Source organism: Podarcis vaucheri (genome assembly GCF_965113315.1).
Source record: "Podarcis vaucheri genome assembly, chromosome: 7".
Classification (NCBI taxonomy): Eukaryota; Metazoa; Chordata; class Lepidosauria; order Squamata; family Lacertidae; genus Podarcis; species Podarcis vaucheri.
Window position 1 is genome coordinate 7,891,239 of NC_138765.1, and position 18,285 is coordinate 7,909,523.

Below are 18,285 nucleotides of genomic sequence, written 5' to 3' on the forward strand. Positions count from 1 at the left end.
TTTACCAATCTCAATACTGAAGCATATTTTTCCCGAAAACTTAACAAATTCTCAACATTCATATAACTTATAATGTTTTTGTAAATAGTCCTTAATTTTTTTCCAGTCCTCTTCCACCGCTTCTTCTCCCACATCTCGAATTCTGCCGGTCATTTCAGCTAGTTCCATGTAGTCCATCAGCTGTGAATGCCACTCTTCCAGCGTGGGTAACTCCTGTGCTTTCCAATGTTTGGCTATAAGAATTCTTGCTGCTGTAGTTGCATATAAAAAGAAAACTCTATCTTTCTTTAACACTCTCTGGCCCACAATGCCCAGGAGGAAGGCCTCTGGTTTCTTGTGAAAGGTGTACTTAAACACCTTTTTCAACTCATTATAAATCATTTCCCAGAAAGTCTTCACCCTCGGGCATGTCCACCAGAGGTGAAAAAAGGTACCTTCAGCCTCCTTACATTTCCAACATTTATTGTCAGACAGATGATATATCTTTGCAAGTTTAACCGGGGTTATGTACCACCTGTATACCATTTTCATAATGTTTTCTTTTAGGGCTTCCTAAAAGAGGCCATCATCCACACCATACATTTAAAGCGCTATGATACCGCTTTAAACAACCATGGCTTCCCCCAAAGAATGATGGGAGATGTAGTTCATTAAGGGTGCCGAGGGCTGTTAGGAGACCCCTCATTCCCCTTCACAGAACTATAATTTCCAGAGCAGTTTAACCATCAGTCCCTCTTTGCAGGTAGCTCTGGGAATTGTAGCTTGTTGAGGGGAATAGGGGGCCTCCTAACATAAACTACAGCTCCCAGAATTCTTTTGGCGGGAGACAGCTTAAAAGTGTTTTCGTAGCGGTTTCAATTTATGTTGTGTACATGTATTATTTTCAATGCACATTGGCATTACTGAAAATAAATAAAATTCCTTCCAGTAGCACCTTAAAGACCAACTAAGTTAGTTCTTGGTATGAGCTTTCGTGTGCATGCACACTTCTTCAGATACCTGAAGAATACAGTATCTGAAGAAGTGTGCATGCACACGAAAGCTCATACCAAGAACTAACTTAGTTGGTCTTTAAGGTGCTACTGGAAGGAATTTTATTTGACTATGGCAGACCAACACGGCTACCTATCTGTAACTGGCATTACTGAGATGCAGGAAAACCGAGTCTCCAAGCAACTTATCTGCAGGAAAAGACTGTGCCCTCCTGCCTCCTCAAGAGCCCAAACTAGGATGTGAAAATAAATCAATATTGAGATTATTTGTGCAAGGTGTGGCTGTTTGCAGGAAAAACACATTTAAAATTCGATTGTATTGATATTTGAGTGTGGGCAAGGGTCTTCCAGCAGATGTGGTGTGGATATTATAGATTTACTGATAACATGTTATGTAGTTGCTGTGTTGGACATTAATAGGCACTAATTTAATACCCACGCTATGGCATATTAATTAAGCTCACTTCATGAATATTAACAATCCCGTGGTGATTAAACGTTATCTGTTTATGATCAACGTCTTTAATTTAGAATGCTTTTAATGAGGCGCTGCCGCTATTGCGAGAAAAAAAAAGTATTATTAATCATACAGAACACGTATGATATAATAAAACCGCCCATGAACGTAAGTGGCTGATTTGGGCGCGATTTCCCTGAGGTGAGGGAAGGTGGGGCCGAGCCCACTTGCGCATGCGCGCCGAGATAAAAACCCAACCCTTGCCGCTCCTCTGAGCGACAGAAGCGCGAGGGCCGAGCAGAGGCGGAGCGTAGAAGAGCCAATCGGGCGGCTGGGTGGGCGTGGCCACCAAACGCGCGTGCGCAAAGCCCTCCCGAGCGGCCGCTCTTTTAAATAAGAAAGGAGTGGGCGGGTCCCGCTTTTGTTTTTGTTGTGATTGTGGGCGGGTCCTTGCTGGGTTTGCCACCGCCCCGCCCTCTTCATAAAGAAAAATCTTTGTAGGGATGCGCATGCGCTCCGTGGTAGAGGGGGGCGTGTCGGAGAGGGCGGCCGTGCGCAGGCGCAGCGGCTCCTCTGGGCAGCGGCGGCGCCCGCGCGTCGTCAGTTGGGTCAGTGCCGCCGCCTCGCACGGAGCTGGGCGCTCCTTCTCCCGCACACGGAAGCCGCTCGCTCCGCGCCGAAGCTCCCCCGCCCCGAAGCGGATAGTATGGTGGATTACCACGCTGCCGGGCAACCCTCTTATCAGTACGGCGGCAACGGGCCGGGCATCGGCGACTACATGGCTCAAGAGGACGACTGGGACCGGGACCTCCTGCTCGACCCAGCCTGGGAGAAGCAGCAGCGCAAGGTGAGCCCGGAGGAGGCGCCTCCCCGCTTCCCTCCTCAGCTGCGGAGAAACAGCCTTAAAAACGGGAAAAGAGAGGGGCGAGGGTTCCTCTGGGCATGGGCAGAGTGCCGCTCCCTTGGCCCCTTCTCTCTCTCTTACCTCAGGGTTGGGGGTAGAACCTTAAAAACAAATAAAGAGAGGCGAGGGTTCCTCTGGGCATGGGCAGAGTGCCGCTCTCTTGGCCCCTTCTCTCTCTCTCTTAGGACTCAGGACTGGGGGGAGAAACAGCCTTAAAAATAAAAAAGAGGGGCGAGGGGTCCTCTGGGCATGTGCAGAGTGCTGCTCCCTTGGGCCCCTTCTCTCTCTCTCTCACCTCAGGGCTGGGGGGAGAAACAGCCTTAGAAATAAAAAAGAGGGGCGAGGGGTTCTCTGGGCATGTGCAGAGTGCTGCTCCCTTGGGCCCCTTCTCTCTCTCTCTCACCTCAGGACTGGGGGGAGAAACAGCCTTAAAAATAAAAAAGAGGGGCGAGGGGTCCTCTGGGCATGTGCAGAGTGCTGCTCCCTTGGCCCCTTCTCTCTCTCTCTTACCTCAGGGCTGGGGGGAGAAACAGCCTTAAAAATAAAAAAGAGGGGCGAGGGGTCCTCTGGGCATGGGCAGAGTGCTGCTCCCTTGGGCCTCTTCTCTCTCCTTTACCTTAGGACTGGAATTATTATTATTATTATTATTATTATTATTATTATTATTATTATGTGGTCTCATGCACTCCCTCGTCGTCCCCGGGGGCTCGTGTGCACGCGCGCGTGTCTGTGTGAATCCGTGCAAGTTAAAATTTTTTTAAACGGGAGAAAACTAAAGCTCCAGAAAAGCAGGTCGCGGGGGGGGGGGGCGGGGGAGAAGCTTGCAAGTCTTGAGTTAGGAGAACGTGGCGCGATCCTGAGTGGGGCTTTTCCCGTAGGTGGTGGTTCTTCCCCGCGTTGGGCGAGCAAAAAAAAATTAAAATTGTTTCCGAGGGTGGGGTAGGAATGGGGATCGGGAAAGAGGCTTCCACGGCCTGGCCTGGAGCAGCGATCTTCAGCCTTTGCAGACACCAGGAGATCCGCCTTGTAACCCGAGCGTGCATTTTGGGGGAGCCATTTCTCCACCTTCCTGGACATACCTTTGCATGGTGGCAGTGCTCCTGTTGTGGCTTAGAGAAGGTAGAAGTGTGAAAGGTTTGTGGGGGGGGGTAAGAGATTGGGGGGGACCAGTGGGTTTTGATGGGGTGTGCTGGGATCAGCGGTGGAGGCGGCAGCAAGCCAGATTACACACTGGAGGGCATCTATATAATAACAACACCAATACTAATTATTATTTGCGGCTTACCACTTTGCTCTGGCCTTGAGGAACTTACCTTTCCCTTCTGTTACTCCCCTGCCTGTCTTCCTTTTTAGTTTGTGTAGCCCTGGCAGTAGGGCCTGTTGTGTGTGTGTGTGTGTTTTAATTGCCCTGAGCTGCTTTGGGAGACAATGGCTGTCTGCGTGTTATTTATTGTAATCTCGCTTTCCAAAGTGCACCAGGTGTTGTACAGATAATATAAAAAAAATGCACTTAGCTTTGAGTCCTGTGTGAGCAGCTTTTGGCTGCGTGTGCCATTCCTTTGCGGGTGGGGGTGGGGATAATATGGTGGGGAGAGGGGTTTTCAGTGCCCTGGATCTTGGCTCTCAAGGGTGTGTGATAATGTTGTGATGTGAGGGTTGGAGGAGGCAGAGAGGGGTACATTTGGGGGTGCAGGGGTTCCTTGCCAGTGGGGTGATGGTGGACAAAGGGCAGCCCTGGGTGGGGATAGGAGCCCCAACGAGGACTGTGATAGGGATACAGAGAGCCCATGCTTACTCTGATCTGCCAAACAGTGGTTCTGAATCTGGATTCGGTGTGTGGATCCTGGGGGTGGAAGTAAAATTGCATGATCTAGGAATATGACAAAGCACACCAAAGGTAAGGTGTAAGGGGAAGCTAGATTATCAGAGGGCCTGTTTTGCCCTGGGCAGTCTTAGATGTGTATAGTTCTGTGCAGGTCTACTCTGAAGCAATCCATTGAGACTTCCCCCCTGTTGCAGGACTGCAGTCGCCTTGTATTGAGCAGCAGGTGGACGATTGTGGGTGGCAGATAGGTGTTACCGGACTGAGACTTCTGGGTGTGGGGTTTGTTGGCTTAGGGGTCTGGCAGTGTGCTTCGTGAGGTGTGGGTTCTGGACAGGAGAAACCCATTTGGGGGGCATAAATTCAGAAGGGACTGGAAATGACTAGGGCACCAGCACGTGCTGACCCTGGTTCTGATGACGTGGAGGACGTTATTTTGCGGGGATACCTTTCTATTTCATGTTGGGGTTGCAGTGGCAGTCCTCTTCTTGGGAGGAGAGAAGGGAGCAAATTGTTGGCCGGGGTGGTGGTGAGGTCTGTGGGGTGCTGCTGCCTGCGATGGAGAGTTGGGAGGGCAGGTGTGGGCCTAGAGAAGAGGGCACACAGGATGCAGCTTAGTCACTGTTCAAGGTGGCTGGAGTTTGCTTATGGAAATGTTGATGGAGGTGGGGGGGGTGAGCAGGGAGTGGTAGGAAGAGGAGGAGAGGCAGTGCTGGGTGGGGCAGCTTAACTTGCCTGGTGAAGAGCACGTGTTGCCAGCCATCCCTCTCCCAGCATTCTCCCTTGATTGATTCATCCTGCAGAGGGGGATGGGGAAGAGCTGCTGGAAGGAATGACTGCTGCTTCCCGCCCCCCCCCCCAATCCCTCTTCCCTCCTCAGCTGCTGGGGAAGCGTTTTTTAATTACAAACTGGCTCACCACAGAAAACCCCCCTGGGAGATCTGGGCTGCTAAGTTAGCATCCCCATACATCACACACCATTTTTATGGGTGATGTGTATGTTCTCTTCCCTTGGAGCAGTTGTCACCCCAGACTGGGGTGGCTTGGCCATTAAATGCTGAGAAAGAAGGGGAAGTTCTGCCTTGTATACGGGTTTTCCACCCACTGCCCCCTTTCTCTCCTCCCCCTCCCCTCCATCCTAATGTGTCTGGACTCTATTAGATTGGAAGCCTGCAGCCAAGGACTGTTCTTTTCCAAAAAATGTGCAGCATTTAGACATTTTAGGGCCTTCATAAATTAATGACAACAGTGCAAACATTTGCTGCCTCGGGCATTGCTCATAGATGATTGGTAAATTTAATTCCCCTGCCCCCCTATAGTTAAAAGCCACTTCATTGCGTGGTTTTATTGGACAAGCCCAACAAGTCCAGCCCTTGAAAGCCAGGCCTTCAGTTTCGCCTACTGTTGTTAGCCAGCTCCCTGAGGTCAGCTGTCATGTCCAGTAGCACTGACTTGCATTGATTGTGCCAGCCCCCACCCCACCCCGTCATACGGGGCTGCCAGGGTTTCTGCTCTCATATCTGCAGCTTGTGATGTGGAAATAGTCGTAGGGGCAGACTGAATTCCCCAGCTGCCTGCACTGTTTAACTGTAGCAAATCCCTCTGCAGTTTGCTCAGTGTTAAAGCCATGTGCTTTGTGTGTGGCAAAGGCTTACATTAACAGACAGCCTCGTTTATTGCTTTACGTATCCTCCCCACCACCACCTTGTGCCTCTCAGATCTGAGAAGTGCACGCGTGTGCACAATGTCTACAACCTCTGTCAATTGCATAGTACTGTATGTGTGTTTCAATCGCAGGAGTAGCTAACATGTGTCCAGACTACTGGCCATGCTGGCTGGAGTTGAAAGAAGTCTGTTGTCTTTCAGCATAGTTGCTTCTGTTTTAGAGAATAAAGTCTGCTGCATCTGGGAGACAAGAGTTGGGAACTTGGGTGTATTTGGGTCTGCTGTTTCCACGACGCTCTTGCCCCGGCACCCCCTCCTTTTACAATAATACTAACGTACCTTACAGGGTCGTTGTAAGCATTGCTAGAACGAATGTGTGCTAATACTCCAGAAGCACTTTACTGTATATAATATCATTTACTGTTACAATTATTGGGAGGGAATACACAAGGGTGCTTTCTAAAAAGCCGTATCTTTATGCCGATCAATAGCAGCTGTGTGGCGATTTCATTTTCCAATAACCTCTTTTTTTTTTTACCGGACTTAACCCTCAAGCGTCTGGCCCAGCCTTCCTCCTTCCAAGGTGCAGTGGCCAGCGTTCCTCACTTTTGTCTTCAACCTCAAGTCATGTAGAATTTCTATTATAAAATCCTAGTTACCTTGTTGAGTGCTAGAAGGGGGAAATCTCCCCCTCTTTCCCCGCCAGTCCCCAGCGCCTGCGAAATTACTCCAAGACTTTGGAAGAATATCCTGGCTGTTGCGGACGTTGCGTTTGTATCGTCCAGCAGAGCATTTGTGCTCTGGATTTGGATGGCAAGCGGTGGTGGGCCATCTGCTATTTAGTTTAATTATCTTAATTGCACGCTGTCTTAAGGCTCAGCTAAGAACAGCGGAGCCAAATTCAAGGAGGCATGGGACTCTGTACCGGCTCTAAGTTGGCAGGAGGAAAGTCCTTGCGGGAATATTTTTTTTCTGAATAGAATGAGCATGTGTTGCTCAAATACATGTAACAAGCCTCAAACTTTCAAGACCCTCCCTGCGTGCTCGGCTCCTCGGCCTCCCCCTCCCCCTGAAATATCTGGGCTGAAATCAAGATACCAGAGAGTAGTAGCCACTAGACTTAATGGCACGGCTTGCTGTGTGAGAGCCAAGCTAATGACTTTCCCATGTCTCTGGCATATTTGCGGCCTGGAGGGAATGTGTATGTGTCTTTCCGAAAGCCTGTTCACGTAACAGTTGCTGGGGGAGGAAAAGGTGCGGCCTCTTAAACGCTGAACGGTAGCATCGTGCTCCTCCCACTACACCTGGCGACACAGGCTTTGAATCAACCTTGTCACTGTGACGTTGCACCTGAGCTATTTTTATGGGGCAGGCGCAGCCAAGAGCAAAGCATGCCAGGCGGCATATGGCTTCCACGCCAGAGGAAGGGCTTTCAAGGTGTTGTCGCACAGATGATCTATTCCTTTCTCCGCCTTCTTTCCCTCCCCAGAATGGAAAACTTAGGTTGAAATTTGCACACGTTCAGCCGTACACACTTGGCAAATGAAAAAAGAAAGTTGAAAAATAAAATAGAAAGGGGGTGGGAGTCTGGGATTTTTTTTTTTCGTTCTCCCACCTGCCAATGGGTTGTGATCATAAAGGATTGGGGCTTTAGGTGCGACCCCTGGAATATAACCCCCGCGTCAGTTGCAGGTTTATTGTAATTTCTTCCTCTGTGGTACCATTTCAGGCTGAAAATTGATGGGTTGAGTTTCATGTTGGAATGCTTGTTCGCAGGAAATTCCCCTTGCACATTTTTTAAAAAACATGCATGTAGGGGTGTTGTATGGAGGCTTGACTATGAAAACTTGAGATGTTCGTTTGCTTCATGTAAAGGGCTTTCAAGACATGTGTCCCCACCCTTTACTCACCTGCAGTCCAAAGTGCTGCACTGCAGCATTCTGATACTTGTATAAATGAGCTCTCTTTTCCCCTCCTCCAATAAGCTGGTGCCTTGAACTACAACTCCCATCAGCTGTGCTGCCTGGTGCTATTGGTAGCAGTTGTTGTCCGGAACATCAGGACACCAGGTATGAACCGGGGGAAACCGATATGAGCTGCTCCTCTCTTTGTTTTTCCGAGGAAATTCTCAACAAGCAACTGAGCCATAATAGCCTTCTCCCTCCCATCCTTGGTCTGGGACAGATTAAAGAAGAAGGGGTGTGTTGGGTCTGTTGCCACATTCAGGCCATGTTCAGAGCTTGGAATGTCAGCGAGGAGCCCACGCCATAACTTGGCATTTGCATAGGAGTTTATTTATTACCCTCATATTGCAGGTTGGAGGAGCAGGGTGGGGGTGGTGGTTTGTCTAAGGCCCTGCAGTGAAGTACAAGCTGGGCTGGGCTTTGAACTGGAGAGATCCTGACTCCTAGTCCCTCTGCGGCTTTCCGTTCACCTCTCCTGAGCCTTTCCGCCCGGTCGAGGCTCCTTGGCGACTTCCTGAATTGCCCTGACGTGAGCAAACCAAGCCTCCCCTTTGTGAACCGGATGCACAGTTAGGTAGCCATCTGGAATCGATTGTCCATAGCCATTTCAGTCCTGCTGGGCTGTAGCTCTGCACCATGTTGCTCCCGGGCCCCTGAACTCTTGTTCAAACATTGTTATGGCAAAAGTGTTTGGCCAGAGAGACTCCTACTGCTTCTGTGCTGATCGCACTTTGATAAACATCCTTTAAGTCACATTCTCAACCAAAGCTCAGATTTATTCTGTTAAAAAAACAACAACAACAACCAAAACTGCTCTGGTTGTGTGCTTGGAAGTGGAAAATCTGACTTTCTTTCCTCATTTGGCTGAAAGATGGGGGAACGCCAAGCTTGTAATGGTCACTTTTACCCCAAATGCAGAGGAAACTGGTTATTCCACCCCCCACAAGATGACAATTTTACTTTACTTTTTTTTTTACAGGTCCCAAACTTAGAGGTTTAGCTGTATTTGAGATTTGGTGCTTACTTTGGAAGCAAAAGGTGTATGATGCGTTCTGCTGCAAATTCTGGGTTATGTTGCTTTTTCCAGTGACAAATGGGCGCCTTTCTTAGGGCAGCATGAAAGAGCGATCTGGGAATGCCGAGTCCACGAAGGTCAAGGGAGGGTGTGCGTCGCCACCCTATCAATTTCTGTACGTCAAACACTAGTGCCAATATTTGAACAGCGGGTGACATTCCTGTGTCGTGTGGCTTCCTGTTGCTTGTGGTTAGGCACGCAATATCTTCAAGTGTATAGGAGTCATTAGTTTAAGGTGTGCTGGATTTGGACAATTCAGCCCTGTTTCTGTGTGTTGATTGCTTCGTATTGACAAAGGTAGCTACTGTTTGAAAGGGTTGGAGAAGGCCTCCGGCCCTTTTACGTTCTCCAGAAATGATCTTAATGTGGTTTGCAGACTTATTCCGTACTAAAGAACTGTGCAAGCGGGACGCGGGTGGCGATGTGGGTTAAACCACAGAGCCTAGGACTTGCCAATCAGAAGGTCGGCGGTTCGAATCCCCGCAACAGGGTGAGCTCCCATTGCTCCTGCCAACCTAGCAGTTCGAAAGCACACCAGTGCAAGTAGATGAATAGGTACCACTCTGGTGGGAAGGTAAACTGTGTTTCCGTGCGTTGCTCTGGTTCGCCAGAAGCGGCTTAGTCATGCTGGCCACATGACCCGGAAGCTGTACACCGGCTCCCTCGGCCAGTAAAGCGAGATGAGCGCTGCAACCCCAGAGTCGGTCACGACTGGACCTAATGGTCAGGGGTCCCTTTACCTTTACCTTAAAGAACTGTGCAAAGTTTCTTGTCCTCAAAAGGTACGGCGGGAGAATGGCTGTTGATGAAGAAGGTTCACAAACATTTGTTTAAAAACCGTCGCTGATTTCAAAACTTGTAAGACGATATGAAGGGCCGATTGGTGGTCTTTAACCAGCCTTGCAAATATGCCTCCCAAAGTTACTAGCCTGCTAGAAGCTGATAGAGGAGGGATGGAGGATTGCTATGCTGGGTGTGTGAAAGGAGGATTTTGTCTCTCTCTCTGTCTCTCTAGCAGCCCGCTTGGTTTCTGTGTTGAGCTGAGAGGAGGGATGGAGTTCTGCATCTCAGCCATGCCAGCCCACTCGCCCAACTGCATGCCTGTGGCTGCCAGGCAGGTCCTTAGATACTTCTGATTGTTGTGTTTAATTTCTGAAGAGGTTGTTAGTTCTTGAGAATGGAGGATTCCTTCTCCCCTCTGCCTTGGACATTGCAGAACACAGCAGGTAGACATTGTAACACTTCCCAACACTGAATTATTGCTGAGTTGATATGAAACAGTTTCTGGTTCAGTTTAGGAGCAGCAACACGCCACATTGTAGAGAGGAGAAATGCAAGTTTGTATCTCCTTTGGCGCACAACTTTGGGAAATCCGCTGCAGTTTACTAACGTAAAGGGCGTTAGTTTTGTTTGGAAATCTGGCAAAGGTGTGATCAGGTTGTGCCTTGTGAGCAATCCCTGGGGTGTTGGTGTTTGCCTACCCTTCTGCTCCCATTTGCTTGAGCTTTTCAAGGCCACAGGAAGGCAGAGCTTGTGCCGCCAATGCCAGTGTTCAAAATCAGCGTTTTGCTGCTGGCGTGGGTCCAGTTGCGACTACATGGAGATTTACGTGTGCTAGGTTGGCAACCGCAATTTGAAAACCTTATTTGAAAACCAACAACTTTGAGCTGAAGCCCAAATAGCAGTTCTTGGTCCCAGGACATTTTAACCAACTTCTGGCAAGCTCTGTGAAGCCAGTGACCCTTTTAAATGGTTCAGTCTTCTCCTGAAACATAACAGGGTACGATGTCTTGAAGGATCTCCCCCAGGTGATGGTTTAAACTTGCTCATGGTATCTTCTGGAGTGAGGGGGGGACAGTGAGGTGCTGCAGTTCTGAAAATGGCCGTGTAAAGTCACTTTGGGAAGTTGGTGTGTCCGCTTGTGAGGTTTGCAAGCTGTGTGTGGCTGTTACGTGTCTGGTTCTCAGGGAAAGTGCGGAGGGGGGGAGTGGGTCTGCGCTGGAATGTGAGCTATGCACAGTTTCAATAGCATTGTGCGACTGTTTGCATCTCCTGTGTTGTCCTACCGAGACTGTTGCAAATAAACAAAAGCCGGTCTGCATTCCAGCTTTGTGTTTTCCCGAACTTCCCAATCTTGGAAGCTTTTCTGTAAGGAAAGGGGACAAAAGGAGTGGCTGCTTGCTGGTTGTACCTTGCTAGGAAAAACGCTGGCTTCTCATGCGTACTAACCTTTCTCCTTCCCCCCCGCCCTTCCTCTTGCAAGGCAACGGCCGTAAATTGTCCTTGTACGTCGGAGGATCTGCTTCCAAGTTTCTGGTGGTTTGGAAGCCATAGCCAAGCACTGCATGAAAAGCTTTTCTTTTTCCCTGAGCTGGTTGGACGGGCAAGCAGATGAATCATCTCTTATTAGCTTGCCTATGTAACAAATCATGATTTAAATTTCACCCGATTGGAGCACATCCAGAAAACCAAGTTGTCCCGACTGAGGCGAGTTGCATATGAGCGTCTCTTGGGTCGCCAAGTTACACCAGGGCTCACTCGGCCCTAGAGCGTCTGGTCGAAGAGGTCTGTGGTTAAATAGCTGCCTTGTCTAACAGTGTGAGAGTCGGCTCTCTGTCGCTTACCCCTTTGCTGCATGCTGACAAGCCACATTAAAGCATTTTGCCAGATGAAGATGAGTGTGCGTGCAGGATTTCTACAAGAATAGATTAAAGGGATGTAAACAATTGGTTCCAAGGGAGCTGAAACTTGCACAAAGAGAAGACTTGCCGGAGCTATGAGTTTATGGCCTTGTTGAAAGTAAAAAAATCACTAGCCTTTTTGATTACGTGTTACTTAGGTGCAGTGTTAGAAATTAGCTAGGTGCCAGGTGCGTTTTGCGACTAGATTGGGTTCCATTGCGACCAGGTTGGCAATGGACATCTCCATCTGGCTGGCTCTTCTTCCAGCTTTCTTCAGCAGAAGAGCTTATTTATTACATTTATATCTCACCTTTTTCTCCAAGAGGTTCAGCCCTCTCCTACAACGGCCCTTCAAGGTAGGTGAGGAGGCTGTGACGGACTCCGAGGTCGTCCAGTGAGCTTCGTGACCGAGTGGGGATTCGACCCCTGATCTCCCAGGTCCTAGTCTGGCACCCTAACCATTACACCACGCTGGCTTCCTGGAGCCCTTCTGCTATGGGGCAGCTCTGTAAATTAAGCAGTTAAATAATTATAGGGAACACAAAATGTCACCTAGAGAAGGAACTGAAATATTTCCCCTTTTATTTATTCTGGATTATTTTTATTTGATGTTTTAATGTGCTGTGAACTGCTTTGCACATCACAGGCTTGCTTTTTGGAGAGACTGCTTCTCCTTGGCGATATCTCATTGTGCACATGCAATGTTGAAAGGTCTGGAAACCTGTGGGAGGGGCCTGCGCTGTGGGTCTCTCCCCCCCTCGAATTAGCACCATTATGATTGGTTGCACCCATGTTCCTTTGAGGGCCTTTTTACATTACAGCTATACCGTGGGATGAACCTACGGAAAACAACAAGGGCTGTCACATGGAAAAAGGGTAGCAAAATTGTGGTGGGACCCAGTTGCAACACATCAAGTTTTGCCTGATCTTCTGTGGGTTATTCTAACCCCACACTGGCCAGGGGCTGTTCACGAGCCAGGACAAACAAATTCATCCGGTGCAGGAAAGAAAGCAATTAATCCAAATGGTCTAATAGAAATGCCAATGGATTTGGAGTAATTAGGCCTTCATTGGCGAAATCTGTTGCAATTTCTTAAATGTGGTTACAATGGTTACAATGGTAACTGTCCTTTATGGTCCTGCACCCTAGTCCATGGGGAAGGGGAGGCAACCAGTGAGTGTTACACATATTCTCCATCCCCGAAGTTATACGACAAGGGTAGGCAAACTAAGGCCCAGGGGCTGGATCCGGCCCAATCGCCTTCTCAATCCAGCCTGCGGATGGTCCGGGAATCAGTGTGTTTTTACATGAGTAGAATGTGTCCTTTTATTTAAAATGTATCTCTGGTTTAATTGTGGGGCCTGCCTGGTGTTTTTACATGAGCAGAATGTGTGCTTGTATTTAAAATGCATCTCTGGGGCATAGGAATTCGTTCTCTCCCCCCCCAAAAAAAAATATAGGGACAGTGAAGGACAGTGGACCAGCCCCCTGCTGAAAAAGTTAGCTCACCTCTGTTACACGAGATCCAGTGCAGTGTAGTGGTTAGGCGGTCAGACAAGGATCTGGAAGAGTAGGGTTCAAATCCCCACACGACCATGAAGCTCACTGGGTGACCTTGGGGCGTACCTCACAGGGTTGCTGTGGGGGATTAAATGAGGAGGAGGAGGGGGAAATCCCGTGTTGTATTTTGAGGTCCTTGGAGAAGAAGGTGAGCTATAAATACAACAAATAATTAAAAGCAGAGGGTGGATGGCTGTCTGTCATGGATGCTTCATCTGAGATTCTTGCATTGCAGGGGGTTTGGACTAGATGACCCCTGAGTTGCTGGTCCAACTCAGTGGCTGTATGATTCTATGAAATTCAGGACTGTTGCAGAGAAGTCTACCTACTCTGGTCAGACCTCACCTGGAGTACTGTGTCCAGTTCTGGGCACCACAATTCAAGAAGGACACTGACAAACTGGAACGTGTCCAGAGGAGGGCAACCAAAATGGTCAAAGGCCTGGAAACGATGCCTTATGAGGAACGGCTAAGGGAGCTGGGCATGTTTAGCCTGGAGAAGAGGAGGTTAAGGGGTGATATGATAGCCATGTTCAAATATATAAAAGGATGTCACATAGAGGAGGGAGAAAGGTTGTTTTCTGCTGCTCCAGAGAAGCGGACACGGAGCAATGGATCCAAACTACAAGAAAGAAGATTCCACCTAAACATTAGGAAGAACTTCCTGACAGTAAGAGCTGTTCGGCAGTGGAATTTGCTGCCAAGGAGTGTGGTGGAGTCTCCTACTTTGGGGGTCTTTAAGCAGAGGCTTGACAACCATATGTCAGGAGTGCTCTGATGGTGTTTCCTGCTTGGCAGGGGGTTGGACTCGATGGCCCTTGTGGTCTCTTCCAACTCTATGATTCTATGATTCTACTCTTCCTCTCATCCCTTGCGACATGCCAAACTCTTGGAAGTTGCAAACTGGGATATCCATGGCTAGGCCAATATTTCGGATAAGTCTGCAGAATTGACTAGCCTATTTTCTTGAATTTCCCCTTTTTAAAGGAATTTCTGGCCTGAAACCAGATCCAGCTCCCCCCCCCCTCTTTTGACAAAAAGGGCTTCCTCCCCTGAGATGATTAACCCACCGCAGGCGAGTGGGTTACTCCCAAGGCTACTTGTGACCAGGGCTCACCCTCGAGAAAGTAGTAGAAATTGTTGAAGGATTACACAAGTTTTCCATCCTGCCCCCCCCCCAGGAGGAGGCTGCTGTGAGTGGGCTGTCCCAGTGCAGCCGCCCTCTTTAGTCATCTCCTTAATTTCAATGGCATTCCGCATTTTCCAGCGTGACTTCGAAAGAGCCCTTCTCTCGGAGTTTCTCCCTAGCTCCTTGCTTCTATACTGGTGCGCTGCTTCACCGTAGTAATTCGAGAGGTGCCAAAAGATATACAGCTGCCACATACATTGGGAGTGGAAAGTGCCCCTCCTCCTGCTCAACTTCTATTTTTTCCCCCTTTTTCTTTTCTTTGGCTCTTTCAGTTGGATGCCTGCTTCCTCTCCATATAAGGAGAGGGCTTGCGAACATGAAAAGCCACATTCGTTCACAAGACAGGTAGAGCAACTTCTTACACAAAGATCAGATATTTTGCTTTTTGAATACTCCCTCTGTTCCGAGAGCCTTTTGTTTCATTTTTTTGAAAGCTCTCATCTCCTACTCCTTTGCCTCGTATTCAGATATCTTGTTGCAGCGGGGGAAGAAAGCCAAAACCCAAAAGTTGACGTGTGTGTGTGTGTGTGTGTGTGTGTGTGTGTGAGAAGTGGACTAATGCCAACAAACCAGAGTGACCCAATCCGTCTGCTTCTCTTCCCACAGTCCCACAATTAGGAACTTGGTTCTCTAGGCTTGACGGTTCAGTTTCGCAGCCCTAAGAACATAGGAAGAGCCTTCTGGATGAGGCCAATGGCCCATGAGTCCAGCACCCTCTTCTCCCAGTGGCCAACCAAGATGCCTGTGGAAAACCGGCCAGCAGGATCCGAACAGAAGAGCAATTCTCTCCTCCTGTGGTTTCCAGCAACTGGTACTCAGAGAACCATTTCTGCGGATCATAGCCATCCTGGCTAATAGCAATTGATAGTCTCCTCCTCCTCCATGAATTCGTCCAATCCTCTTTTTCCCCCTTTTTTATTTCATAGTTTATAGTTTTTATTTCATTTTAATACACCCCATACAAAAAGAAAATATGAAGATAAACAAGTATCCATCACCTCCTAACAACTAAAAAAGAAGAAGAAAATAATAATAAACAACAACACCACCAATACATTAAATTCACACCAATACATTAAACTCACAATACATTGTAATGAGAGCCAGCATGGTGTAGTGGTTAAGAGCGGCGGACTCGTAATCTGGGGAACCGGGTTCACTTCCCCGCTCCTCCACATGCAGCTGCTGGGTGACCTTGGGCTAGTCACACTTCTCTGAAGTCTCTCAGCCCCACTCACCTCACAGAGTGTTTGTTGTGGGGGAGGAAGGGAAAGGAGATTGTTAGCCGCTTTGAGACTCCTTCAGGTAGTGATAAAGCGGGATATCAAATCCAAACTCTTCTTCTTCTTCTTCCTCTTCTAATGTAATGTCCAATCCTCTTTTAAAGCCACCCCAAGTTGGTAGCCATCCATGTCTCCCATTTGAAGGAAGCAGCGCTCGGAAATAAAATAATTTGTGAAGCAGACTTTGACCCCGTTGTTTGCGCCAAGGGTGCAACCTGGAAGCATGCAAAGAATCAGGAAGTACAAGATCTGCCGGATCCGGGACCAGCGAGACTCGGCCTTTAGGCCTTATTTGGCTAGATGGATGGATACTGCTTGCTGAAAGAGTTGTGGGAAGTGAATCACTGGCTCAAGTATACCCTTGCCCTGTTCTTTCCTCTGGTTAGGTGGGATGCTTCAGTCATCTGGATCCCAGATACCCCTGAAGCCAATTCATTTTGGGGTGAACAACGGGGAGGGTGGGGCGGTCCCAGCCACAGATGAACATGATAATCATTCCTTGGCCCTCACCTGCGGGCAAAGTCATCTGTGATCCTAAGACTGCAGCTACCCATTACCCCAAAGAGGCAACTGCCCATGAAAACGGCATCTGTGTGCCTCGTTCTTCCTTCTCTCCCCGCTGCACAACATTCATTGCAACCTGCCCCATGTCTTCATGATGTGCATCCCTCCCCCACATTATCCAGTGATGCGGGGCAGCTGAAATAGTGTTGTGATTCTGTTAAATGCACGCACTTGCCATTTTGGTGTTCGCTGTCTCTTTCCAACCTCAGACGTGCCTCCTTTCATCCCAGGCTCATATCCCAGGTTCAGATGAACCTCTATTTGGCCCCATGTCCACATGTTGTGTCCCTGCAGCATCTCTGCAACCTTCCCCTTGTCCCTCGGGTGGCTTCAGAGATGAGGGCTGTGGGGCAACAACACAGGCGGCAGGTGATCAGGCTGGGGAAAACAGCCAGCCAGCAGAGGCTCGCTGTGTTATTACATTTTTTATCTTGATCTTCCCCTGGGGAGTATATTGTTCTCTCCTCCCATGTTATCCTCACTTAACACCTTGTGACGGAGATTAACCCCTTTCCCCAGGATGATTAAACAGGCTATCCTTGCATTTTCCATATCTAGATGTGAATGGACTCGTGTTCAGTTTTAAACGGTTTGTGTGCTCCCTGCCCCTCTACTTTGACATGGTACATTGCAGGCTAAGCGAGGATCCAGAGTCCTGCTTACTATTCCATGCTTGCAGCTCTTTGCATGCCCTGAAAGCTGCTCCTGAGACCCCAGGAGACCCTCCAGAGAGGGTTACCTCCAGCAGAACACCTGTAGGCAGCCTTCACCAGCCCTGGTGTGTGCCCTCAAAGTGCTTCAGACTACAACTCCCATCAGCCCCGGCCAGGACAGCTAAATCAGTAGCTGCGGTTGGCGACTTCTGTATTTTGCCCTGTGAACCGTCTTGAGATCTTATGATGAAGGGCAGTATATAAATCTTAACAAATTAAAGAAATAAAATAAAATCTAAAAGTTTCATTTTGTATGCCATTAAATCAGCGGTGGGGTCATGCAGGTGCCTGAGATAAGGTTTTTGCCACCCTGCCTCATATAACACAGCGGCAGAGAAGTCCCACAGCAACTTGCAGGCTCTTTGTTGTGTGTGGCCCACTCATAGCGGAAGAGGGATTCTGACCATGAATCACTATGATGGGGAAAGAGTGAATTCTTAGAGCAGAAGCTCTCTTGGGCTTGCAACACTGGCCTTTCTTCAGCGTGGGGCTTAGAAGGCTTCTGTGGTCATGGAAGGAGATGGGGAAAGAGTGTCTGGGGCAGGGGTCAGCAGACTTTTTCAGCAGGGGGCCGGTCCACTGTCCCTCAGACCTTGTGGGGGGGGGCGGACTACATTTTGAAGAAGAAGAAAAAAGAACGAATTCCTGTGCCCCACAAATAACCCAGAGATGCAGTTTAAATAAAAGCACACATTCTACTCATGTAAAAACACGCTGATTCCCGGACCGTCCGCAGGCTGGATTTAGAAGGTGATTGGGCCGGATCTGGCCCCCGGGCCTTAGTTTGCCTACCCATGGTCTAGGGCATAGGTGGGCAACCTGCTACCCCTGTCTGCCAATAATAATTGATGATGGTGATGATACACATGGCCCCCAGTGCCTCCTGAAGCTGCTCCAGTCTTCTATCATTTCTGTTTGTTTCTTTATTTTTCTTGGCTTTTAAACGTGTATTCCACTTATTTGATAAAATTATATACACACAAACATATGGTTCTACCTCCCCCCCCCCACGCCTGGCCGGGGGGGTGGGAGGAGGCAGCTTTTCCCCCTACCTGTCTGAGAACCAATTGCATACACAGCGTAGAAAGTCAGAAAGGAATCGCTTCCACTTGCTTTCCAAAACAAGGAGCTGTCCTGGTCTGTTGCACTAAAACACTCCTCCCTTGTGAGTAGACCTCCATCGGGTTGGGTGTTCTAATCTGAAGTAGTGCCGTTTGTGTCCTAGGTTAGTTACTTTTGGAAACGGTTGGGCTCTGCAACCTCCAAGGGAATAGTGTCCTCAACAGAAAAAAAAAGAAAAAGCTTGCCCAATCCTGACCTAAGAGTTGATCTCCTCTTACATACAGCGTTGAAACGGGAGAGGTCTGCCCAAGCACCTGCATGCATGTGGCCCGATGCGTCCCAGGGCCAGTGCAC

General features: G+C 48.8%; 1 protein-coding gene across 4 annotated transcripts in view; it reads left to right on the forward strand.

Annotated features, from left to right (window-relative positions):
* The first annotated feature begins 2,049 nt into the window (after positions 1-2,049).
* ACTN4 (actinin alpha 4) overlaps positions 2,050-18,285 on the forward strand; it is a 133,631-nt gene continuing 117,395 nt past the window's right edge. For 2 of the 4 annotated variants that reach the window (XM_082230993.1, XM_082230992.1), the window contains exon 1: positions 2,050-2,296. In XM_082230993.1, the coding sequence (XP_082087119.1) occupies positions 2,156-2,296 (141 nt within the window). In that variant the 5' untranslated portion in view covers positions 2,050-2,155. The remainder of the gene's footprint in view (positions 2,297-18,285) is intronic. The other 2 variants (XM_082230991.1, XM_082230990.1) reach the window with 2 other exon arrangements.